This window comes from Pongo pygmaeus, chromosome 16 (assembly GCF_028885625.2).
Source record: "Pongo pygmaeus isolate AG05252 chromosome 16, NHGRI_mPonPyg2-v2.0_pri, whole genome shotgun sequence".
NCBI lineage: Eukaryota > Metazoa > Chordata > Mammalia > Primates > Hominidae > Pongo > Pongo pygmaeus.
Genome location: NC_072389.2, coordinates 85,818,191 through 85,845,361, shown reverse-complemented (window position 1 = coordinate 85,845,361; position 27,171 = coordinate 85,818,191). Strand labels below are relative to the sequence as shown.

General features: G+C 40.1%; 1 protein-coding gene across 4 annotated transcripts in view; it reads left to right on the top strand.

The window, feature by feature from the left end:
• The first annotated feature begins 19,009 nt into the window (after nt 1-19,009).
• The window catches only part of MTHFS (methenyltetrahydrofolate synthetase), a 56,729-nt gene continuing 48,567 nt past the window's right edge, over nt 19,010-27,171 (top strand). The window contains exon 1 of one of the 4 annotated variants that reach the window (XM_054451303.2): nt 19,010-20,305. In XM_054451303.2, coding sequence (XP_054307278.1) covers nt 20,102-20,305 — 204 coding nt within the window. In that variant the 5' untranslated portion in view covers nt 19,010-20,101. Of the gene's footprint in view, nt 20,306-20,334; nt 22,123-27,171 lie in introns of those variants that run through there. The other 3 variants (XM_054451304.2, XM_054451305.2, XM_054451306.2) reach the window with 3 other exon arrangements.

Sequence of the window (27,171 nt, the reverse complement as noted above, 5' to 3'; positions counted from 1 at the left end):
GTTATTACTTTTGATGCCTGTTTAGTTACACCTTGTGAAGATTTAAATAACCAAAGACAGCTTACTACTTCAGAAAAATATCTCTGTCCCTCTTGGATTTCCTTAGTTTAGAAAGACATAATAAGTTCCTATAAGGATACTAATAATCCAGAGAATGGTAGCTATATTAATTGGTAGGAATTGGACTCTTGTCCCTCTAAAACAAAATCTCTATATTCTGCTTGGTCTAATATCCTATAGAACACTAAAAGTCTAAGGTGGACTGCTTCCAGAGGTCTTTGTCCTTAAAACCATATATCCATTTCACCAAAAGAGTTGCTCTTTCTAGCTGTCAACATAACCAATGTAATCCTATACAGCTTACTATTACTATTGCAACATCTGAAAACTCCTCTGCTTCATTAAGTCATATTTATAATATGGGAACTGACATTTCAGAAAAGGATCCTAAAGGAATTTTTAAAATACGCTTTATTGCTCCTTCAACCTCTCCATCAATCACTCCTCCCAAACATAGTGACAAAACCAAAGTCTCTGTAGTAGAAGTAAAAAATCTAAGGCAAACCATAGCAATTAAGACAGGGTATCAGGATGTAGATGCCTAGCTAAAATGGATTAAATTTTCCATCCACACTTGAAATAAAAGCCATTATTATGCTTGTGTGCACAGTAGGCCAGAGGCTCAGGTTGTCTCCTTTCCACTCAGATGGTCCTCTAATCAACATGACATGGACTGCATGGTAGCTCTTTTTCAAAATCCTACAGCCTAGGATAGTAAACTGTGCCAAACTCTCTCTGCTATTTCCTAAAGTGCAGTACCCCAAGGACCATTCAGCCTCCATCTTCCAAGACCAATTTTATCTCGTGTCTCCAATGACAAGGGGAAAATTTGTCATTCCTTGGAGACTTAACAGAATGCAGTAAGGTCAGGCACTTCCAAAAGCTGACCCATCAGTCCACCCTTATTCATCCCCAAGCAGATGTATGGTGGTATTATAAAGGACCTTTGCTGGACACTCTGCCAAATAATTAAAGCAGTACTTGCGCTCTAGTTCGATTGGCTATCCCTTTTACCCTTGCATTTCATCAACCAGAAAAACTTCTTCTTTTAAAAACTCAAGCAAAACAACTAAGCCAAAACATGTTTAAAAAAAAAAAGGTTTAAAGAAAAATATAAAATCAAGAGGAGGGAATTGTAGAAAGTAAAAAGTTTCCTCTTCAAAGTTTCCCTTCTTTTTAAAGAATAAATCATAAGTGTTAGAAATAATACTTTCTTTTAAAGACTAACTTCCTTCAAGCCTCCTCTCCTCTGTGCTAATAACTCTTTGTTAAGCCCTATCCTATGTAGCTGTTAGATATAAGGCAATAAGTAAATTCTATGTCCTTGTACTTTAACCAAGGTATTTGTGCTGGACATGCCTCTGTTCCTTTGTTCTCTATTGCCTTTCCCTATATTGGAAAGTTTTAAGTTATTAGCCAGTCGGGTTTAATTTAAATTGTGAGGTCCAGCTCCAGCCAATGGAGACAGGACACAGTAGCAGGGACAAGCTGCATAAGGGATAAAAATTGCTTCCCTCCTTTGTTCGGGTGTGCTGTCGCCATTGTTTCATCTGTGAGGAGCACCCTTTCTGCAGAAAGTAAAATTGCCTTGCTGAAAAAACTTTTTGTCTAAATGCGGATTTTTCCTTGCAGTACTGAGGAGCAAGCATTCTGTTTCTAAATAAACATTTTACTTATAACAAGTCCACTTTAAATGATGTATTATTAGAACACATTGAGTCCACTTGGAGAAGCCGATTAAGTCTTGGGCTGCTTTGGTTCCTGAGCATGAGTTTTATTAAGCTTTGTCAAGTCTTCCTAAATACTATGCCAGGAGTTTCTTTTGACCAGATGATTCCTGCTTATTGCTTTGATCCTGGCTTCATATCTAGATATTATAGATGTCCTACACTTTTTCTGAGAACATTTGTGTGAATTGAAAGTTGGATAAATCATATGTAAAATGCATTGAGGCATGTGTGTAGGGTAAAAGTTATAGGGGGTGGATGTCAGTGGCAGGAAGATTTGAAGTTGAGATTTTTTTCTTTCTTAGCAAGCTAAAAATCTACCTTCTGTAACTTCTAGCCATTGCATCTTCTTTTTCATTTAGAGGAGTGTTTCCTCCAGAGTGTATATACCACAAAATGTTAGTTCTGAAGATGTCAATAAATACCATGTAGGAAAAAAAAGTGGGTGGGTCCTGGGGTTGAATAAATGTGGGAGAAAACTGGTTTCAACAAAGATAAACAAGTTTCTTTAATGCTGGGCTCTTGGAGATGCTAATGTGTACTGAACATAGTAAATCTCTAGGGAGTATGGTTTGTTCCTAAATCTAATCAAGCTCCCAAGGAACTAGCATCTTATAGAACACACATAGAAAATAGTGCTCTACAGTAGTCACTTTCACACTTTTTTTCTTGGATCCAACTTCATGATAAGACATACATTTTAACTCATAATCTATTCACTGTATATGAATGACTGAAACAGAAGTTTCACAAAATTATGATTACGTTTACCACAAATGGTGTGCTCTAATATTTTCCTTCTGTTTCATTAGAAAAAAAATCCCTAAGCTGATTTTGTGACCCATGAATGAGTTTCATTTCTCACTTTGAAAACTCTGTTCTAGAATAACAGAAAGATCTAGGGACGAGAACTAACATCACTATGCATCACAGTTTGTCAGTCTGTGCCAGGCAGCTTTTAAATATTTTTTGCCTCTAATTTTTATACGTTTATGAGGTAGGTATCATTTTCTAGGTAAGGACGCTAATCTCTCTCCAAGCCAAGTAACACACAGTAAATAATGGCACCAGGATTTGAATCTGGGTCTTTATACATCATAGCCTATGCTGTTCTCACTGTATTTTGCTTTTTCCAAGTATAACCCCGTTTTTACACGAATGGCCCCTTCACATATTTGAAGACTACTGTCGTGTCACTGCTGACCCTTTCTCCCTGCCACACACGGTGAGCATTCCCTTCTCCAGAGTCAATAATCCGAGTTAGTTTAACCATTCCTTAGATAATGTAATTCTCTGATCCTTCAACCATGGTTATTTTTTCTTAATTAACCCTTAATTGCTCATTGTCATTATACATTGTGCCCAGCATTTTAGATGACATTTGACCAGGCAGAGTGTGTGGTGGGTATGAGCCAAATGCTGGTTTTTTTTTTTTTTTAAACCAAATATTTCATTAACAGTTTTAACTTCTGTTACTTATGCTTAATATGAACCAGAAGTATCAACTTCTCTCCAAAATGTTTTATACATAAGATGTTAAACTGAGTCTTCCTAATCTTGTTTTTGTGTAGTGGATTTTTTTTTTTAGCTTAAATATAAGGCTTTTATTTTTATTTTTTATTTTTTTAGGTGTGCTTAGATTAAATATAAGGTTTTTAAATTTCCTTTTGTTAGTTTTTATTTAGACATTTAATATTACACTTTCTATTTGGTCATCTTTATATTTGGTAGGCATACCTACTATGTCTTCATTCAAATTGTTGATAAAAATATTGACAGAATAAATTACTCAGAAGTGTGCAAGTCAACTAGACTCACTTTAGATTAACACAGTCCATTAATCAGCATGCATTATGGTTGTTCAATAACAACTAGTTCTGTCTATTATTGTCAGGCCCATATGACATTTTGTGTGGATATTAGGAAAGATTTTGTCAAATGCTGTACTATAATTAAGTTATACTGTGCCTACAAGATTCTCACCTACAGTGAAGAATACTACATTACTAACGTTTGAAAATAACCATTGCAGTTGATTCAGTTGAACTTGTTCATGGTGAATCTTCTAGCTAGGATTTCATGTATTCACTTTTCCTTTCTTAACTTCCAAACATTCTTTTTAATCTAATTTTGAATTTTGCAAGGAATCAGTTTTGTCTGGACTTTCTAGACACTGTTTATTTTTCTCATGAGAAATTATCATATTTCCTTTTATCTAGACTTTTGATCCTACCAATGTTCACCATGATATTAGTGATAAAATTTCTGTTCCTTTCCATCATTGGGAGTGATATGCCTAAACCCATGTCAAGCTACATCCTGGCTCACTGGATAAGTTTATGAAGATGCTTTAAACTCATACTGACTTCTCAAGAATAACCTTTGTTGATAAATGTCCCAATTCAGAGACAGGTAGCTCTGTGGTTTTTAGTCTTTTTTGTCACTTGTGGCTCTTCACTGCTGAGAGTTTATTTATTACATGACTTCTTTGTTTATGTATGCTTTTTGTAGAGGGCCATTGGTAAAATTTGCCTGTAATTTAATCTGATAAGCCTAAGTTAATAAAACAATTTGTGTACTTATCACCACTTATCTAAATAGTTTGGCAGTCATTCACTGATTAATATACTAACATCTTGGGAAGTTTTATGTTTTCTAGACTCTTCTGTACCAAAGAGATGTTACTTTAAAGGAATGTGGTTTCTTTGTGTGTGTGTGTTAGATTAATCAGCTTTTTTTTTTTTTTAAGACAGGGTCTTGCTATGTTGCCCAGGCTGGTCTCAAACGCCTAGGCTCAAGCAGTCTGCTCACCTTAGCCTCCCAAAGTGTTAGGATTACAGGCATGAGCCACCATGTCTGGCCCTCTATTCCCTTGTTTGCAGTGGTTTTCCAGTCATTCTAAAATGGCTTTAAAATTTTTTCTTTAATGGAACAAATTCTTAGAGTACCTGTGTGCAGCACAGTGTTGGGAACACTGAGAGACATGATAATACAAGTTTTTCTTTTTTTTCTTTCCTTTTTTTTTTGAGACAGAGTCTTGCTCTGTTGCCCAGGCTGGAGTGCAGTGGCACGATCTCGGCTCACTGCAAGCTCTGCCTCCCGGATTCACACCATTCTCCTGCCTCAGCCTCCCGAGTAGCTGGGACTACAGGTGCCCGCCACCACACCCGGCTAATTTTTTGTATTTTTAGTAGAGACGGAGTTTCACCATGTTGGCCAGAATGGTCTCGATCTCTTGACCTCGTGATCCACCCGTCTTGGCCTCCCAAAGTGCTGGGATTACAGGCATGAGCCACTGCGCTGGGCCCCAGGTTCTTACTTTCTTAAAAAATAGAATTTAGCCAAGCAAGGCCCCATAGTTGGTAATAGTCTATTACAGTCACTATTGTGTGCCCATGTTTTATATGCCAAGTGTTGTGTAAGCAGCGGTCTCCAACCTTTTTGGCATCAGGGACTGGTTTCGTGGAAGACAATTTTTCCACGGACTGGGGGTGGCAGATGGGGGTTGATTTCAGGATGATTCAAATGCATTATATTTATTGTGCACTTTATTTCTGTTATTATTACAGTGTAATATATAATGAAATGATTATACAACTCAGCACAATGTAGAATCAGCGAGGGCCCTGAACTTGTTTTCCTGCAACTAGATGGTCCCTTCTGGGGTTGATGGGAGATTGTAACAGATCGTCAGGCATTAGATTCCCATAAGGAGTGCCCAACCTAGATCCCTTGTGTGCACAGTTCACAATAGGGCTCATGCTGCTATAAGAATCTAATGCTACCGCTGACCTGAAGAGGTGGAACTCAGGCGGTAATGCAAGCAATGGGGACTCGCTGTAAATACAGATGAAGCTTTGCTTACTTGCTCAGCCACTCATCCTGCTATGTGGCCTGGTTCCTAACAGGCCGCTGACTGGTACTGGTCCATGGCCTGGGGGTTGGGGACACTTGGTGTAAGGCATTTTATTTATTTTTTTTGAGACACAGTCTTGCTCTGTCGCCCAGGCTGGAGTGCAGTGGTGTGATCTCGGCTCACTGCAACCTCCACCTCCCAAGTTCAAGCGATTCTCCTGCCTCAGCCTCCTGAGTAGCTGGGATTACAGGCACACGCCACCACGCCTGGCTAATTTTTAGTATTTTAGTAGAGATGGGGTTTCACTGTGTTGCCCAGGCTGGTCTCGAACTCCTGAGCTCAGTCAACCCACCCACCTCAGCCTCCCAAAGTGCTAGGATTACAGGCGTGAGCCACCGCACCTGGCCACACATTTTTTTTTTTTTAATTGAGATAGAGAACTCGCTGTGTTACCCAGGCTGGAGTGCAGTGGTGGAATCCACAGCTCACTACAGCTTTGACCTCCCAGGCTTGAGTGATTGTGTTACCTCAACCTCTTGAGTAGCTAGGACCACAGGTGTGTTACACCACGCCTGGCTAATTTATTTTTTATGTTTTGTAGAGATAAGGTCTCACTATGTTGCCCAGGCTGGTCTTGAACTCCTGGGCTCCAGTGATTCACCTGCTTCAACCTCCCGAAGTGTTGGGATTACAGGCGTGAGCCATTATGCCCAGCTCCTTTACACATGTTAAATCATTTAAAGTGTACAATTTTGTCATACTTACTATTCTTTCTTTATTGTAAAATGTACATAACAAAATTTACCATGATAATCATTTTTAAGTGTACAGTTCAGTGGCATTAAGTACATTCACATTGTTGTGCAGTCATCACCACCATCCATCTCTAGAACTTTCATCTTCCTCGACTGAAACTGTGTACCCATTAAAGAACAATTGCCTGTTCCCATGGCCCCCAGCCCCTGGCAACTACCATTCTACTTTCTGTGTCTATGATTTTGACCATTCTAGGTACCTCATATAAATAGAATCATACAATATTTGTTTTTTTGTGTCTGGCTAATTTAGCATTATGTTTTCACAGTACATCCATGTGGTAGAATGTGTCATGTTATCTCCATTTTACAGTAAAAGAAGCTAAACCCAAAGTTGCATAGCTAATAAAGTGAAATTGAGATTCACACCAAACCTAAAAGTCATGTCTAATGAAGAACGTTTGACCTTGTTTTATTTAGCCTATTTAGCTTGGGAAGAGAACTTTCTGAATATTTGAAGGACTATAATAAGGATTATTACTTATATAACTCCTCATCATTACACTAATAGGTGTAAATTAGAGGCAGGCAAATTTTGATTTAGTAGAAGGAAGGATTTTCTAATAGAGCTGTTTTTGGATGATATGGACTACTGGAAAAAATTGTTGGAAATAACCTTCAGAAGACTGCCAAATGTTCCTGTGGCAGGGAATGTTACAAAGAAGTAAAAAAGTTGAGTTATCTGAATTCTAAGTGTTCTTTTAATTCTGTTGTGGTCTGTGTGGGAGCATAAGATAGCTTCAAGACAAAGTGCTAAGCTTAAGTGTGGGAGAGATCTTTAGCAATGGAAGCATCATGGATTTTTTATTTTTAAGTCTATGGCGCATTTCTCTAAATATCCTCAGTAATGGCCAATTGTTTTCCTCTTGAGGGTAGGTTTGAATTTTGAAAACCATTAGAAGTCCTTATCATGCCTGGTGAATAAAAATGGATTAGCAAGATACTTAGAAGTCCTCAGCAGTCCAATGCCAGTTTGCCTTTTTCCTAGATTTACTTGCTTTTCCCAGAACCTTTATGAACATTTATGTTGGCATTTGATGTTCATCCCTTTTTTTCTCTTCCTCTTACCAAAATTTTCCTTATTCTTCAAGCACGATGCAGATTTTCTTTCCTTTGTGAAGTTGTGAATTTTTAACTTGGTTTACTTCCTCTTTAATGTTAACCTGTTGAGAGGTGAAGCCATCTGGACTTCCTGCCTCAAGTGGGGACTTGGAGAACTTTTCTGTCTAGCTAGAGGATTGTAAATGCACCAATCAGTGCTCTGTGTCTAGCTAAAGGATTGTAAATGCACCAATCAGCACTCTGTAAAGTGGACCAATCAGTGCTCTGTAAAATGGACCAATCAGCAGGATGTGGGTGGGGACAAATAAGGGAATAAAAGCTGGCCACCCCAACCAGCAGTGGCGATCCACTGGGGTCTCCTTCTACAGCTGTGGAACCCTTGTTCTTTTGCTCTTCACAATAAATCTTGCTGCTGCTAACTCTTTGGGTCTGTGCCACCTTTAAGAGCTGTAAGATTCACCTCAAAGGTTGGAGGCTTCATTGTTTAAGTCAGTGAGACCAAGAACCCGCTGGAAGGAACCAACTGTGGACACACTATCACTGTTTATATATCCTTTCTTAGAGTATATTTAACATGACCACCTTGTACTTTGGTCTGTGTAGTCTAGATTGTGAGCAATCTAAGCAGGAGGACAGTACCATATTCATGTTTAAGTTTCTGAACAGAACCACTGTATAGTAAGACTTCAGTTATACTAATTTAAATGAAATCAGTCTGTCAGTGATGTTAGGTTAAAATGAGGTGAAGCTGTAAACTAATGAGACCGAATTTCTTACATGACCCTTATGCCAGTTACAGATGAGGAATTTCACAGATTCTGAATAATGGCAGTATTGAATCTGTACTTTCCCATGATGAATTAAAGAAGAAAATACTGTCTAGATCTAGTGTCTGATTTTAAAAATCAGTTTTAGAATTAACCAAAATACTGGCATGGCTCTATTTCGTAGGATTACAGAAACACTTTGTTTTAAACTTCTTTATGTACTTTTTGTGATTTCCAAGTTTTCTCATATGAACATGAATTGCTTTTATAATTTAAAAAATCCTACTGATAAAATTTGTCAGTTTCATTACCCCGTGGTCATGTAGGGATCATAATATAACCTGATACATTAAAAGCCATTGATGTTTTCCTTGTTACTTAGTGCTAGTAAGAGTATACATCACAGATGGAGAAATTTTGGTTTCAATAAGTTTAGATATGCATTTTTGATAGAATGGGAACCCAAGACAGCTGATATGATCTTATGATCTATTATACTTGTTTGTTTTAAATTTAACAGTTTAATTGGAAAAAAAAAATTTCTTGAATTGGATAGCACCCACGACCAAAAGTGGTTTAGAATGTCTTTTATTCTTGTTTTTAACTTTTCATTTATTTATTTATTTAGAGATGGAGTCTTGCTCTGTCGCTCAGACTGGAGCGTGGTGGCTTGATCTCGGCTCACTGCAACCTCCATCTCCCAGGTTCAAGTGATTCTGCTGCCTAAGCCTCCCGAGTAGCTGGGATTACAGGCGCCTGCCACCATATCCGACTAATTTTTGTATTTTTACTAGAGACGGGGTTTCACCATGTTGACCAGGCTGGTCTCTAACTCCTGACCTCAGGTGATCCGTCTGCCTTGGCCTCCTAAAGTGCTGGGATTACAGGCGTGAGCCACTGTGCCCAGCCTAACTTTACATTTAGAAAATGAAATTGCACAAGTGTAACTATTAAAATGTTTATCGTATCTACCTAAATAAACTATGTAGTCTGTTTTCATGAAAAACAACAGCAACTTTGTTTTTTAGGAATATCAGATAAGGAACCCAAAACAGTATTGCTCACATCCTGTGAACCTTCTGGATTGCTGATGTTGTTGCTGCTCCTCGGTCCCATCTTTGAGGCCACCCTGCATTCAAAACCCTGTGCCAAATTGCCCAGGGAACCTGGTCCTGATGCCCTGGTAGCCCAAAAGGGCTACTTGCCTTCTCCTTCCACTTACCCAGACCCCTGCCTCCCTACCCTTCTGCTAGGAACATGTCTACAACTATATAAATTCGTGTAATTTTGACATGATATTTGAAAAACACAATTTGGGCAGTAAATAGCAGAATTAAGTAGTGTCTTAATGTAAATGGTTTGTGTTACCACAATACACTGTTTCTTATAGTAATTGTACTAGCCAAAGCACATTGCATGTGACTCCTGTTGCACTAGTTTTTAGTAGCAAAAATGAACTTGTAAAAGAATGTAGGTTTTAAGGCTTTGGTAATATAAGTTCTTCTTTCTTATTTATTTTAAGACAGTTTCATTCTGTCGCCCAGGCTGGAGTGCAATGGCGCGATCTCGGCTCACTGCAACCTCTGTCTCCCAGGTTCAGGTGAGTCTCCTGCCTCAGAGTCCAGAGTAGCTGGGAATACAGGTGGCTGCCACCACGCCTGGCTAATTTTTTTGGTGTTTATTTTTAATAGAGATGGGGTTTCACCATGTTGGCCAGGCTAACATAATACTTCTTTGTAAAAAAACTTTTTGTAAATGTTTTATGTAAAATGTTTTATATAAGCATACATATATGTACATGTATTTTATATATACATAAAAATCTTGCATACATATATTTATGTGTGTATATGTAAAAACAGTACATGGTAGTAATTCTGCAACTTTTTTTATCCAAAGCTATTTAAAATAGTATTATTAAGAGTGCTATGTATATTCTATTGTATGTAAATACTGTAGAGTATCTGGCCATTTGTGGCTGATAGCTGTTTAGGTTATTTCAAGTTTGTTATCACACGCAATGCTTTATTGAATGTCATTTTTCCTCATGCATGTGTGTAGTTTTCTAGGGTGGATGTTGGGTTGTAGATGCTGGGTCATGGTGTACGTACATTTTTTAATTTACTAGGTCCTTGCCTTCCAAAGTGGCTCCACCAGCTTACACTCCCATCAGCAGCTTGTTAGAGTATCCATGTCTCCCTACCCCAGCTGACTAATGTTAGTTTGTAGCAATCTGTTATAATTTCCTTAATTTGTTGGGCTAAAAAACTACAGAGTTTATCTTGTTTTAATTCTTGTTTCCTTGATTCCCAGTAAGGTTAAATATTTTTCCATTTGAGCATCTTTTCATATATTAACTGATCATTTGTAAATCTTATGCAGAGAATTGCCCGTTTACATCCTTTGCCCATTTTCCTATTATTTGGTCTCTTATTGATTTGTAGGAATTCTTTGAATATTCTGGATACAAATTATTTTTATATATGTGGCAGTTATCTTTAGTTTGCTGATTATTAAGATTATTATTATTTTTTTGAGACGGAGTCTCACTCTGTCCCCCAGGCTGGAGTGCAGTGGCGCGATCTCAGCTCACTGCAAGCTCCACCTCCCAGGTTCACACCATTCTCCTGCCTCTGCCTCCCGAGTAGCTGGGACTACAGGTGTCCGCCACCATGGCCGGCTAATTTTTTGTATTTTTAGTAGAGACGGGGTTTCACCGTGTTAGCCAGGATGGTCTCAATCTCCTGACCTCGTGATCCACCCGCCTCGGCCTCCCAAAGTGCTGGGATTACAGGCGTGAGCCACCGCGCCCGGCCTGCTGATTATTCTTTAAAGCTGACAATGTCTTCGGTCATTATAGCTGTTTAAATATTTGTTGGTGATTAAATTTATTGATCTTTTACTTGATGCCTTTTTCATTTTGTTTAAGGCCTTCCTGCATGATAGAGCTTACTGCAGCTACTCCCCTTTCTTAGTTACCTTCTTTCTGGAACTTAGTTCTTTCTAACTGAGCCTGACTGAGGCTGGGTGAAGCATGTGAAATGTTTTGTCATGTTTTCTTCTGGTTGGCTGTGGGAGGCTATACTCGAGGACTGGTGGAAATTTCAGCTGCACTGTGTAGACTTCAGGTGAAGGCAAACGTTCTCTAGCACAGAGGATCACAGATGAGCCTGCAGAGAAATACTCTACTAGTTTGCAGGCTCTATGTGGGTTTGGATTGTGTTTCCCATGCCTAGCTTCATACTTGGAACACACAGACAGTGAATAAATATTACTTAAAAATTTAACTTCTCCACAATAAATTTTGTGAGCTTCTGGAACTCATTGTTAGCAAAGGCTGTAGAATTGTCTCTGAGAATTTCTAGTAGTACCCTCATCTTTCGAGGGCGGTACAGATGCAAACATGAGTGTGGCCGCATGAACCTCTCCCGAGTGTAGATACAAATACACATATTGCCTGCACATGCACACACTCAGCCTTTCTAAAGTTTCCAAGCTCTCTTTTTTTTTTTTTAAAAAAAAACACCTGAATAGTTCAAGTTGTAGACATGAAATAAATACTCTTGAAGATGTCATTTCAAAGCAATCTATGTGCTCCTTTTCCAGCTCAGATGAGGCATTGATCTTAAGGAAAGGCAGTGGTTTTTTGGGTCAGTACAAACCGGCATGGAAAACTGTTACCTTCTTTTCATAGTGATGTTGACAAATCTGCTCAAATGAATGAATTTACTCTTGAATGATTCATTTCAGGGGAAATGGCACAATCACTTCCTTATGCTAGTAGTCAGTGGCCCACAAGAAGAGGTAAGAGTAGAGGAGGCACTCACAACTTTATCAAGATGTGAGCACTGGCTTTAACTTGCCTGAAAAAACTCTCAAGAAATCACTGATCATAAAACATACAATCTATAATTTTTTTTTTTTTTTTTTTTGAGATGGAGTCTCGCTCTGTCTCCCAGGCTGGAGTGCAGTGGTGCGATCTCGGCTCACTGCAAGCTCCGCCTCCCAGGTTCCCGCCATTCTCCTGCTTCAGCCTCCCGAGTAGCTGGGACTACAGGCGCCTGCCACCACGCCCGGCTAATTTTTTGGATTTTTAGTAGAGACGGGGTTTCACTGTGTTTGCCAGGATGGTCTCGATCTCCTGACGTCGTGATCTGCCCGCCTCGGCCTCCCAAAGTGCTGGGATTACAGGCGTGAGCCACCGTGCCCGGCCACAATCTATAATTTAATTAAATTTTAAAAGTGCCCAGAGACGTTATGGAAACTTTGTATTAAGAATGCAGTATGTGAGTACAGCATAGATATTTGGAGCACCAACTTGGAAGCAGACAGACCTGGCTTCATTTCTGGGCTCAAGTGCTTACTACCTTTGTGACTTATACAAGTTTCTTTCTTTCTTTTTTTTTTTTTTTGAGATGGAGTCTCGCTGTGTCACCCAGGCTGGAGTGCAGTGGCACGATCTCTGCTCACTGCAAGCTCTGCCTCCTGGGTTCATGCTGTTCTCCTGCCTCAGCCTCCCAAGTAGCTGGGACTACAGGTGCCTGCCACCATGCTTGGCTAATTTTTATTTTATTTTATTATTATTTTTTATTTTTGGTAGAGATGGGGTTTCACTGTGTTAGCCAGGATTGTCTCAATCTCCAGACCTCGGACTTATACAAGTTTCTTAACTTCCCTAAGTCTTGGTTCCTCATCTGTAAAAACAGGAAAATATTGCAACCTATCTCCTGGGACTTGTATAAGGATTAAATCAGTTAATGTAAACAAAGCACTTGGAACAATTCCTGAAAATGAGTACTCAATACAAGCTTAGGGTTTTTGTTGTAATAGTAGTATTACCTAGCTTCCATTGAGAGAATCTGACTATATTTAGTTTCCATAAATTATATGATCAAATACAGTTAGATACTAGTTACCATGTAAAACAGATCCCCTAATGGGAAGAAATGAGACTGGTCTATCAGTAATGGGACTCATAATCTCTTTCCTTATTCTCTTTCTCCTTTTTATCAGCTTGTCTTTCCTGCCTGCCTGCCTTCCTGCCTTCTTTTGTTTGTGGCTTCTCATCTCTCTTTTTGTCCTCTTCCACATTTACCATGATTTCCTCCTGTCCCCTCTTCTAATTTGAAGTGCTGAGAAAGGATGTGCTCTCATAAGATCTGATAGGAGAGCTAGTGCCATTTGGCTGCCTCCAGCATTCATAAGGAAAGGATGGTTCTTAACAACCATTAGTATGATCATGAGATGAAACTCGTGTCTCTTCCCTTGGGATCACCCTTCCTTTTGAACCAGGTGGATCTTCTTACTTCCTCCCGCTTCAATGAAGCATTCTCCTCTGCATATGCTGGGGGAGTAGAAAGAATGCTTGGCACTCAGCTCCACATGGGAGAAATCATATCTATTTAATGCATCACTGTGTACCTCATGCCTAGGACCTGTTGCATAGAAGGTAACAAATATTTGCTGATGGAATGATTCAGTGAAGCAACACTGAAACTGGAGATTTGAACTCTGGTTTTCTTACTCACTAGAGGTATAACCTTGGGTAAGTTACTGAGGTACTCTGAGACTCAGATTCCTTATATAATGTATATAATAATATGACATATGATAATTTATTATATATTTTTAATGAAAATGATATGACATGATAATTTATTATATATAATATTTAATGAAAACAATAATACCTACCTTTAATGGAAAGTTAAAGGATTATAAAACTTTTTTTAAAAAGTGCTTTGCAAACTGTCAAATACCATGCAACTATGAGAGTTATGTGGGAAATTCCAGGAAGTTTAGATAGGTAATTCTTTGCCCTTCTGAAAGTAGGATGTACAGTCAGAGTTGGTGCTTTCCAAGTAACCACCATTTTAAAGCTTGGGTCATAGAGTTAGGCCAAGCGGTCTTTCTTTTCTTTGTCATCCTCTTACCCTAAATAATAGTCTGGTTAATTTGAGGCCAAATAAATGGGCACACAGAGACATATAGATGATTGACTAAGCATTCAGTTTGGCAAAGGCGTTTCCAAAACATATAAACATCTAGCAGCGAGGTGCTATGATCTCAAGTATTCATATATATCCTTTTATTAAATAAGTTTTGGGGCAAAATTTTTCTATTTCTTTTGAATTTTTACTTGAGATTTTAAAATCATTTAGTGAAAAATAAAAGACCCTCAAGTCAGGCAGAAATGATACTGACACAGGAGTTAGAGAAAAGCACCTCTCCCGAGGGGCCCCTCAGTCAAGCTCTCTTAAGTGCTAGTTCTCTAACCTTGGGAGTCAGCCTGGACTCCTGTCTCTCATAGCCCACATCCATCCATCAGCAAATCCCCCTGGCTCCAGCCCCTTTGAAATGCTGTAATCACTTGACTCTGTCAGTAGCCTCCTGCCAGACTCCATGGTTCCATCCTTTATCTGCTATAATTTGTTCTCCACATAGTACCCAGTATGATATGTTACAAACTTGAATTAGATCTGATCTTAGCCTAATCAGAACTCTCCAAAATGCCCCTTCACCCTGGGAACAAAAGCACAACATCCTGAGTATGAAGTCACCCAAAGCCCTTTATGACCTGGCCTCTACCTGCCTCTCAAATCTCATTTTCTACGAATCCCTCCCTGTTCTCATAGCTCCAGCCTCCTTAGATAAGCTAAGCACACTCCATCCTCCAGTCTTTGCAGTTGCTGTTGCCTCTGCCTGGAATAATTTTCCACCATAAGTTTGCCTGCCTTCCCTCTTCTTTTCGCCCAGGTATCCCTTCCAAGGAATTATTCTCCTCAGCGAAGTCTTCCTTGATCACCCCATCTAAGAAAGTACCACTGCCACTCTCCGTCTCCCTACCCAACTTTATTGCCTTCATAATAGTTTTCATGACTGGACATCCCATTGCATATTTATTTGCTTATCTGTTTATTGTGTGTGTCTTCCATGAGAATGTAAGCTTAGTGAGGACACTGATCCTGTATGCTTTGTTCACCACTGTGTTTCCAGTACTTTAACTGGTACTGGCATGTGGCCAATGCTCAGTGAATATTTCCTGAGTGAACAAAGGAATAGTCTTTAGAGAAGTGAGAAAGCATGATATTTGCCTGTGTCTTTTTTTTTTTTTTTTTTTTTTCATACAACGTCTTGCTCTGCCACCCAGGCTGGAGTGCATTGCTGTGATCATGGCCCACTGCAGCCTTGACTTACCAGGCTCAAACAATCCTACCACCCCAGCCTCCCAAAGTACTAGGATTACAGGCATGAGCCACTGTGCCTGGCTGCCTGTATCTTTAAAAATTCTGAGGTTCTGATTTTCTTTGGATTACTGATACTGTATATTATTTTAGGCTTTAGGTTTTGTTGAAACCAAGGTAGCTGAATTTAACAAACTATCACTATTCCCAGAAATAATAAGGCCTGAACAATTCTTATTTACTACTACATTACTGATAGGATATTGAATCCTTATTTGTATATTTATTTTTATATAATGGTCTTAAGATACAAATAGCATCATTAAAGAAAATATATTTGAAAATAACATTTTTGAAAGGAAGAAAGGTCACTCCCATCACCCTAACATATCCACATGCAGACGTTGTATGCAATTATAATTAGGGTGTACAGAAGAGTTTTTTGGTGTGACATACAAGTATTTTCAACACTGTCTCACATACTCCATGTTAACATTAGGCATTAATTTCTAATGTCTACAGAATAGTTCATTAATTTGCCATATCATAATTTATTTAACCAATTCCCAGTTGTTAGACAATTTGGTTTTGATTTTTCCCCTTTTATTTATTTATTTATTTTTTGAGACAGAGTCTCACTCTGTCATCCAGGCTGTAGTGCAGTGGCTTGATCTTGGCTCACTGCAACCTTCACCTCCCAGGTTCAAGCAATTCTTCTGCCTCAGCCTCCTCAGTAGCTGGGATTACAGGCATATACCACCACACTCAACTAATTTTTGTATTTTTAGTGGAGACAGAGTTTCACCACATTGGCCAGGCTGGTCTCGAACTCCTGACCTCAAGTGATCTCCCCACCTCAGCCTCCCAAAGTGCTGGGATTATAGTTCTGAGCCACTTCGCCCAGCCTAGTTTCCCCCTTTTAGATATAATGCTTCAGTAGTGAAGCATGGGTATGCTTTTCTGGTGCCCCCTACCTTCCAATATTTTAGAAGACTGCCTCATGATAAATTTCTAACAGTGGAATAACTGGTTCATAAGACGTGTGTATAATTACAATATTCTAGCATATTGGAAAACATATTTTCTTTCCAAAAGTATTATATCAATAGAACAATATCATTAACAACCTTATCAGTGTGGGTGGTACTATTAATAATTTTGAGGGTTTAATAGGCATCAAATAAAGCCAATTTAATAGGTCTAAAAAACAATAAGACTTTGTTAAAATGTACATTTCTTTAACTGCTATTAATGTTTTTCTCATATACTTGTGAATGATTTATATTTCTCTCTTTAATGGTCTCTCCTTTTTAAACTATTAAGGGCCTGAGAATTTTCTCTCACATTTGAATGAACACTTTCATGGTATATGTAAATATTTTCCTAGTGTATTGTTCTTTTTAGTTTTTCATAGTTAAAAAAAATTTTTAATCTTCATCTGGCTGAATTCATCAATATTTTCTTTGTTCACTGTCCTTTAGACGTTGATGTATGACATGTTAGCTGATCAATGATAATAGACAATGATTATTGTTATAATAAAAATCATTTCAGAGGGTCTCATCATACTTGCGAAATATGGGGTTTAGGAAGGGGCATAATGAAGTGGATACCTCCCTAGGGTGTAATCTATGAGTATGTACTGGCAGGAGGGAAAGAGGAAGAAGAGGGGCAGTTTCCTTCGTCTGTCAAGGCACGACAGCATGTCTCAGAGCATGATGCACACTTAACACGTAGGCAGAAAATGGCTTTCTTAGGCAATCTTTCTTTTGAATGAAATCCCGCTGGCTGGTGGTATTCATCTGCTTTGCCAGTGATGCTCATAAAATGATTCCAAGGCACCGCAGAGCTCTTGAATCTCTCCCAACTATCAAAGGATTATGCTTGGTTTACGTTTCAATATTAGTTACACTATGCTCTGAGCTACTTGCAGGCATTTGTAACCCCAGGTTCTGGAACCTGTAAGATGCAGACACAAATGTTTGCTAGATGAACATTTGAAAAAAATTATTTTAACAATTTTTGAATGTTTTGGCACTTGTTTGGAAATGTATGGAGTGGAAAGAAGTAGGGTGTTTGCATTCTAACCCAGGTCCAGGCACCAAGGGGTTGGCTAATCTTAGATAACTGATTTTTTTTGTGGGCCCCACTTTCCCCATTTAAGAGAGGGCATTAGTCTAGATGATCTCAGAGGTACTTTTCAGTGAGGATTCTATGATTATAGATTGTAAATTAGATAAAATGTCCAGTTAATTGAGTTATCCCACATTTTTAAAACTATGTCCGATCACAAAGAGTAGATTATAAAAGAAACCATCAACCTTTTCATAGCTTCAAAGGTATTGGTTTAATTTGGATTTACTGTGAGTTCTCATGAGTTTCAATACAATGCAGTTTACAGTATGATAGAATTCATATTACAAATATAAGTGCATTGAAATCAATGTTGGACAATTAAACAAGAATGAGAACAAAAAAAGACATTTTATCCTCTAGAGCTGTGCTTGCTGTCCACTATGGTTGGAAAATGTGACTAGTCTGAATTAAGATATGCTGTAAGTACTAAATACTCATGAGATTTTGAAGGTTTGTTATGAAAAAAGGAATATCTCATTAGTGATTTAACATTGATTACCTATGGAAATCATTATCACTAAATATATCTTAAAAATGAATTTTTCCTATTTTTGTACTTTTTAAGATGTGGCTACCAAAAATTAAAATTACAGATGTAGGTCACACTGTGTTTCTATTACATAATGCTCCTTTAGAGGGATAGATTATTTGCATTATTTAAATGAAAGTATTTTTGCTTTTTATTCCAGCATACTTAATCTCCAATGATTTTTAAAATGTTAAATTTATTCTCTCATAGGAAAATGGCTTTGTAAAGAAGCTTGAGACTAAATCTGGCTGGATGACTTTTTAGAAGTTACAGGAAAGATCTGTGAAATGCTCTCTCTTCTGAAGCAATACTGTTGACCAGAAAGGACACTCCATATTGTGAAACCGGCCTAATTTTTCTGACTCTTATGAAAACGATTGCCAACACATACTTCTACTTTTAAATAAACAACTTTGATGATGTAACTTGACCTTCCAGAGTTACAGAAATTTTGTCCCTATTTAATGAATAAATTGTATTTATTTTTCTCTATATGCCATTTTTGTCTTCATTTTTTGAGTCTGCCTGGAAATTCAGCCAAAGGGTAAAGCTCAACACAGGAACCAGGCAATTAATTCTGGGATGATGACCAGGAAGGCGGTGTCTTTTCTGCCCCAGACTTTTAAGGTGTGCCATTACCGAAAAGTCCTTTTCTGTGTCACTAGGCTAGACGGCAGACTAGACTGAGAAGCAGACTCAGGCTAGAAGTAGACTCAGGTCGGCTTCCCTCTTCCGTCCTTCCTTCCTTCTTTCCCTTGCTTTCTGCAGTTTCCAGTGCCCCTAGCTGCTTAGTTTCCACTGATGCCTCCTCCCCAGCCTTCTCTCTCTGGCTTGCCATTTGGGGTTGATGGATATGGCAACCTGATATGCAGGATACTCTTGGATATTCTGAACAAAGAAAATTAGGTAAATGATTCAACGTGCAGCTAGTGTTACTTTTTTTTTTTTTTTTTTGGTAAAAATGAACACATTAGAAAATTATGTAGTTTGTTAGACCTCGTGTTCTAATTTTTAGGTCAGCAAATCTGATTGCAATATGTGTACGCTGTACCTGCCTGGCCTTCCCTTTTTCTTAAAACACAATCCCCCTAGGACTTGCATTACCTTTCCCTGGAAGCTGTTGATAGATTCCAGAAAGAAGCCAGAACTCCCCTCTCAAGCCATGTGCATTCTCACCGGGCACTTAATTAATGCTTTACCTAGGAGGTGTGATTCTTAACGGTGGGTATTAGGACACTGGGGCGGTCAGTAGGGACGTATTTTTGGCAGAAGCAGCTCTGGTTTTCTTAGGAAGTCACATCTAAGAGGTAACCATCTATGCCATCTGAGGCGCCTGTCTACTGGGAGCAGTTTAAGACTTCACAGTTTCTTTTACCTCTTCCTGCAAGTGCCTCACCCACCCCCCAACTGCTTTTAGTTTTAATTCATTTTTGTGTTTTAATCAGAGCTGAGTGGTGGGAATGAACAATCACTGATGGTTATAACAGAAGTACTTATGTCAGCACTATTACCTGAATACATTCACACTAGAAACCCACAAAATTTGGCTTTTACACTAGTTATTGCTTTAGCAATGTTCCCGACTATCTATCATCTATACATTCATCACATAAGGACATTTCCATCAACCACTGTGGTCCCTTAAGATTATAATGGAGCTGAAAAACTCCTAATACCTACTGATGTAGTAGCCAACCAACACATTACCTTTTCTGTGTTTAGATTCACAAGTATCATGGTGCTTACAATTGCCTACAGTATTCGGTACAAAATACGCTGTACAGGTGTGTAGCATAGGTGTGTAGTAACTTTGTGTAACTACACTCCAATGTTTGCACAAAAAGGAAATCGGGGCATCTGTCAGGCATATCCCTGTAGTGAAGCGACTCGTGACGATTTCGCTACTTGTCCTGCCTTGCCCTTCTTTTCTGGCCCCTGAAGTCCCACTACTGAACAGTACAAGAGATGCCAGGCACCGTGGGTACTGCCGGCCGTCTTTACCATCCCCGCCAGTGGCGCTGCCGCCTCCGCGGTCCCGGTGAGGGCCCAGGCTCAAGGAGGTCAGGCGGCAGGGCAGCGACGGCGCCTCGCCACCGCTCCCGTAGCCGGGGACGGGGAGCTGGACCACGGGGGCCGCACAAAGGATGGGTCCCAAGGGCCGGAGGCGAGGTAAGTACGCGGCGCGCCGCGAGCCCGCGTCCCGGAAGCGGGGCAGGGGGCGCTTCCCCGAGCCCCGACCCGCCCCTAAGCCGCGGATCCACCTGGGGGCGGTCAGGGGCGGAGACCGAACCCGAGGGCGCCCAGGCGCCGAGGGCGGGATTGGACTCGGCTTGGGCGTGAGATGGCGGCGGTAGCTGTGAGAGGCGCCAAGCGGAGCCTGCGGGGAGAGCTGAAGCAGCGTCTGCGGGCGATGAGTGCCGAGGAGCGGCTACGCCAGTCCCGCGTACTGACCCAGAAGGTGCGGGGCCACCCGTAACGGAAGCCGCGGCGGCCAGACGCTCTGAAGGCCTGGCGGCCAACGCTTGCTGATCTGTGCATGGTCCGTTCAGGCGCTGGGCAAGGCACCGCCCCCCGGCGCGCGCACGTTTCGCCCCCCCCCGGCGCGCGCACGTTTCCCCTCCCGGCGCGCGCACGCCCCTTCCTGGCGCGCGCACGCCCCGTAGTCGTGGTCTTGGCGCTCTTGGCACTATGGTGGGGAGAGGGACAAGTAACGAAAGTTGTGGGGCTAAAGAGCGAGAGGATGGCAGGGGTTGACAGATTTATCCCTGGGAGGAGAGTTCGTTTGCATAGGTGGCACCTTTGGTGCTCGAAAACTCCTCCGTGGGGATGACGGTATTGTGGTGAGAGCAGGCTGAGAACAGAAAGTTGTGGTAGGGGAGACGGGTGAACACCTGAGTGCCCAGGTTCCCTCAGTGAGGCCTAAGGTTAATGAGCTATGAGTAAGACTCCAGTTATGTTAGTAAAATGGCCAGAGAAAGATGCAGGTGCTTTAGACGAGGGAACACCAAAAAAGGTGTGGAGATGCCTAAGGGCAGAACTCAGATGTTGACTGGACTTCACTAAGCATATGGAGGGCTAAGGCTGTGTCTCAGTAGCTCCAGGGCCTAGGCTTTTCTTGTCTCAGAGTTGATGAACATTAAATGCTTTTTCTTGAGTGAATGAAAGGAAGACGTGGCTATCATACCCAGGCTTCCCAAGAACGTAGGAAGCAGAAGAGAGAAATGAGAGGAATAAGTGAGGGTCCATGTTTGTTGGTTAGCAGACCTCTGTTTTATTACTTTCACCAACTGCACTGCTGTGTATTTTTAGTCTATGTAATGTCAGTTTTCTTATCAATAAAATGGCAGTCATATCCTGTCGTGAAGGCATGTTCTAAAGAGTTTTTGGGGACTTATTTTTGTTAGACACCAGAGGAAGAAAAATTTAATGTCCGCTGAATAAGTACATATTTGTAATTCTGTTGTAAGTCAAACTGATGATCTGTCTTCCCAGCATCATGCCTCAGAGACAACAGTGGGTATTTGGAGACTTGATGTTCCTTGGAATTAGTTATACCATCAGGCTTTCTTAATTACTCTTCACTATTCTATTATCCGTTATTTACTCAAATTCAAGGTGCCTATGGGTTAAAGCAGTAAAGCATATATACTCATTTCACCCCTCTCTTCATCTGTGTAGGTGTGCATGAGGGAATCTATACAGATGTTAATTCGTTCGTTCAAACAGAATTATTTTAGCTATTATGAGGAAGCATTGCTGGGTGTTTTAGTAGATGTAAAGGATATAGACTCTTGTCCTTACTATCTAGTTGTTTAAAATTTAGCGAATTCATTCACATATGTTGAACACTTATGTAGTGCACACTTGGCTATGTACTGGGTTGTGGAGATGAAAAAGGTATGATTGTTGCTCTAAAGGAGCAGAGAGCCTGGAAGAGGAAACAGACGTGAATAAAGAATTGCATTGAAGCCGGATATATGATAAAGGTAAACACCAATGTTGTGGAAACGTAGCCTTGGGGAGGGGAAATTGGAAAGCTTTCTATTGGAAAATGTTTGAGATGAATTTCGGAGAACAAGATGAGTTTTTTCAGGTGAAGGGAAAGATGGGATAGGGGAGTGTGAGTAGGGATATTTAGGCAAGAGATGACAGGATACAGTTTAGCATGGGCTTTGGAACTACACAGATCTGAGCTGAATCTGGCACCATTGTTTTTTAACTGTATATCCTTGGACAGGTCTCATAATCTCTCAGAACCTTTGGTTCCTTGTCTATAAAATGGATAACATCACTCTTGTAGGTCCATTGTGAGAGTTAAAGAAGTGTGTAAAGGGATGTATTCAGAACTTTACCTATTTTTTGTTATGTCCTTTAGGAAGAGTATACTGGCAGCATTTGGATAATGGGTTGAGGAAGGAAGAAAGAAAAAAAAAATATGGAGACCAGTAAGGGGCTGTTGTGCCAATTCAAGTGAAAGATGAAAAAGATGCAAACCAGAGCATGGGCAGTGAAGATGAGGGGAAAGGAGGCAAATGGGAGACTGTTAAGTGAGAAACAGCAGGACTTGGCAACTGATTGGAAGAGGTTAGAGAATACTGGAAGGGGAGGAGAGTCACCTATGATTCCAAAATTTAGAGCTTGGTATAATGGTGTTTCACCTTGGGCATAAAGAATGTAGGAATTGGAACAAATTTTGGACGGGCATGGGGAAAATAAAGATGAATTCAGTTTCTAATCTTCTACATTGTCTTTGTCCGTAGAAGATTAGAATTCATAAACTATAGATGGGAATAGTGGCTACATAGATACAGAGTCACTGACAGCAATAGAATGACGACTGAGAGCTGGCATTAAAGGAGGAGAGAGAAAAATTAAAAAGCAGACCTATGACTCTCAGTAATAAATACATTTTACTCTGTACAAACAAATATACACATACAAGGAACATTTTACAGCTCTTACCACATACAATGGCATTTAATATTTTCTTTTTTTTTCGAGACAGAGTCTTGCTCTGTCGCCCAGGCTGGAGTGCAGTGGCATGATCTCGGCTCACTGCAACCTCTGCCTCCCATGTTCAAGCGATTCTCCTGCCTCAGCCTCCCAAGTAGCTGGGATTACAGGCACGTGCCGCCATGCTCAGCTAATTTTTCTATTTTTAGTAGAGATGGGGTTTCACCATGTTGGCCAGGGTGGTCTCGAACTCGATCTCATGATCTTCCCGCCTCTGCCTCCCAAAGTGCTGGGATTACAGGCGTGAGCCACCGTGCCTGGCTCGAACTTTAATATTTTCTATTCTATTTCATTTAAAAATTGTAGCCCACTATTGATTTCATGACTAACCAATGGATCATCACTGGAAACGTCAGTGTACTGTGTAGTGTTTTGCCACAGTGAATGCTCAGTAAAGGTGTTAAATGATGTCTTTCATTTAGAAAAGCATATTTATTCCTATTGGCACTGTACCTTTTTATAACTTAGAAATTTATCAGAGAAGTAATTTAAATGGTAAAGAAATTCAGCTTTATGTCATATCTTGATTCCCTAACTAATTAAGATGAGGAAATTAGTGCCCCTTTACTCACTATGTTTTCTACTCCCTCTGTCAGTTTCTGACATTTATATTGTTATATTTATGTTGTCAAGTTTGGGAATTTTTCTTTTTCTTTTTCTTTTTTTTTTTTGAGAGGGAGTCTCGCTCTGTTGCCCAGGCTGGAATGCAGTGGCGTGATCTCAGCTTACTGCAAGCTCCGCCTCCCGGGTTCACGCCATTCTCCTGTCTCAGCTTCACAAGTAGCTGGGATTACAGGCGCCTGCCACCATGCCCGATTAATTTTTTGCATTTTTAGTAGAGACGGGGTTTCACCGTGTTAGCCAGGATGGTCTCGATCTCCTGACCTTGTGATCCACCTGCTTCGGCCTCCCAAAGTACTGGGATTACAGGCGTGAGCCACCGTGCCTGGCTCGAACTTTAATATTTTCTATTCTATTTCATTTAAAAATTGTAGCCCACTATTGATTTCATGACTAACCAATGGATCATCACTGGAAACGTCAGTGTACTGTGTAGTGTTTTGCCACAGTGAATGCTCAGTAAAGGTGTTAAATGATGTCTTTCATTTAGAAAAGCATATTTATTCCTATTGGCACTGTACCTTTTTATAACTTAGAAATTTATCAGAGAAGTAATTTAAATGGTAAAGAAATTCAGCTTTATGTCATATCTTGATTCCCTAACTAATTAAGATGAGGAAATTAGTGCCCCTTTACTCACTATGTTTTCTACTCCCTCTGTCAGTTTCTGACATTTATATTGTTATATTTATGTTGTCAAGTTTGGGAATTTTTCTTTTTCTTTTTCTTTTTTTTTTTTGAGAGGGAGTCTCGCTCTGTTGCCCAGGCTGGAATGCAGTGGCGTGATCTCAGCTTACTGCAAGCTCCGCCTCCCGGGTTCACGCCATTCTCCTGTCTCAGCTTCACAAGTAGCTGGGATTACAGGCGCCTGCCACCATGCCCGATTAATTTTTTGCATTTTTAGTAGAGACGGGGTTTCACCGTGTTAGCCAGGATGGTCTCGATCTCCTGACCTTGTGATCCACCTGCTTCGGCCTCCCAAAGTACTGGGATTACAGGTGTGAGCCACCGTGCCCAGCCAGTTTTTCATTTTTTGAGACAGAGTTTCGCTCTGTTGCCCAGGCTAGAGTGCAGTGGCGCAATCTTGGCTCACTGCAACCTCTGCCTCCCGGGTTCAAGGAGTTCTGTGCCTCAGCCTCCCGAGTAGCTGGGATTACAGGCGCCTGCCACCACGCCTGGCTAATTTTTGTATTTTTAGTAGAGACAGGGTTTTACCATCTTGGCCAGGCTGATGTTGAACTCCTGACCTCATGATCCACCTGCCTCGGCCTCCCAAAGTGCTGGGATTACAGGTATGAGCCACCACGCCCGGCCAGGTTTTGTAATATTTAAACTTTGTTCTGTAACTATAATGAGTCTACTGAGCAGTATTTGTGACTGATTTCCAAACTTGAGATTTCAGTAAATCGTATTTACAGTAAACAGTATTTACAAAAATATGTAAAGCACTGAATACATACCTTGTATTTATTTATTTATTTATTTTTTAGATGGAGTCTCGCTCTGTTGCCAGGCTGGAGTGCAGTGGCCCAATGTTAGCTCGCTGCAACCTCCGCCTCCCGGGTTCAAGTGATTCTCCTGGCTCAGCCTCTCGAGTAGCTGGGACTACAGGTGTGTGCCACTACGCCCAGCTAGTTTTTGTATTTTTAGTAGAGACGAGGTTTCACCATGTTGGCCAGGATGGTCTCGACCTCTTGACCTCGTGATCCACCCACCTTGGCCTCCCAAAGTGCTGGGATTACAGGTGTGAGCCACCACGCTCAGCCGTATTTTTGTTCTATAGATGGTATTAATTGTAGAATCAAGTTGTATGATTGAATATGTAAGAAAAGACATAACTTTATGTCACTAGGTATGTGTAGCTAGGAAGGTAATGTTTCGAGTGTCAGTACAAAAGCTTTTCTCTTTTCCTCCATAATTGCTCAAAATTGTTCTCTTTTTTACTTTGTTCCCATTTGGAGCATATTTCTAATTTAGTTCTGTATTTTTCCAGGAGCTTCTGATTGCCTTTATTTTTCCTTTTTTGACAAATCAAGAATATGCGTTTATCTTATCAATAGATTCTTTTTCATCATCTGTTAAAATAAATCCACTCTCTTTTTGAAAACACTCCAGCCCCTTGCTTCTTCTGGTCTGGTTGTCTCCGGCTCATTGCACTGCCATTGCCCTAGGGTTCCTTCTTACTCCACTTCTGAGTTAGGGCTGCTTTTTGAGTCTAATATCTTTGTCTTTCTTGGATTCTTTTCCCTTCATCTTATTAGAGTATATCTTCAGATAATTTTTTTTGAGAAAGTATCTTTGGGGGTGGTAAACTTTTAAATATACATTAGGAAATGTTTTACCTTCATACTTGATTGATAGTTTGAATTTCAAATTTAAAATTATTTTCCTTGTTCTGCTCAGCACCCATGGCCCCCATTCAATATGGAGACTTGTGTTTTTCTTTTTCTTTCTTTTTTTTTTTTTTTTTTGAGGAGTTTCATTCTTGTTGCCCAGGCTTGAGTGCAATGGCACGATCTTGGCTCATCCTCTGCCTCCTGGGTTCAAGCGATTCTTCTGCCTCAGCCTCTCAAGTAGCTGGGACTACAGGCATGTGCCACCACGCCTGGCTAATTTTTGTATATTTAGTAGAGACGGGGTTTTACCATGTTGGTCAGGCTGGCCTCGAACTCCTGACCTCAGATGACCTACCTGCCTCTGCCTCCCAAAGTGCTGGGATTACAGGTGTGAGCCAAGTATATCTTCTTTGATTATTTATTTTCCTTTGTGCCTTTTTGGAACTCTTGTTAATCAGATAATAAAAATCACAGATTGATCTTCTCTATTTCTTAACATTTTTTTCATTTTTCCTATTTTTGCCTTTTCCGCTACTCCAAGGCTTTCTCCTAAGTTGTTTTAATTTTGCTAATCACAATTTTAGTTTCCACTGATTATTTCATAATTCCCTGATTGCTTCCTCCCCATAGCAGTCTATTGTTATTTTAGAAATGCAATTATCTTCTTGAGTTTGTCTGAGGAAACTAATTAGAATTTCAAAAGATTATCTGTCCTGTTTGTCCATTTTTTCTCCCCTTCTTATTTTTTTTTCCATCCTTCTATTTTGTATTTTGACTTTTCAAAATGTTTGATGATCCTTTATTATCTGTACATATGTGTGAATGAAGATGTCTTAGCTAATGGGGATTTCCTCTGCCTTTTATGGTTGCTTTGGGATTTCAAGGGAGGAATGGATTCGCCTGACCTGCACCCTTATTCTCTGAGTGTTGTGATCTGCTGCTGTTTTGTCAGTAAAATACTGTCCCATCCACTCTTTGTCTTACAGAAATTAGGTCTCTGTTCTCTTATTCTCAGTACTCTAATGGATTTTCTTTTTTGTGCTTCTTTACCGTCATATAAATGGG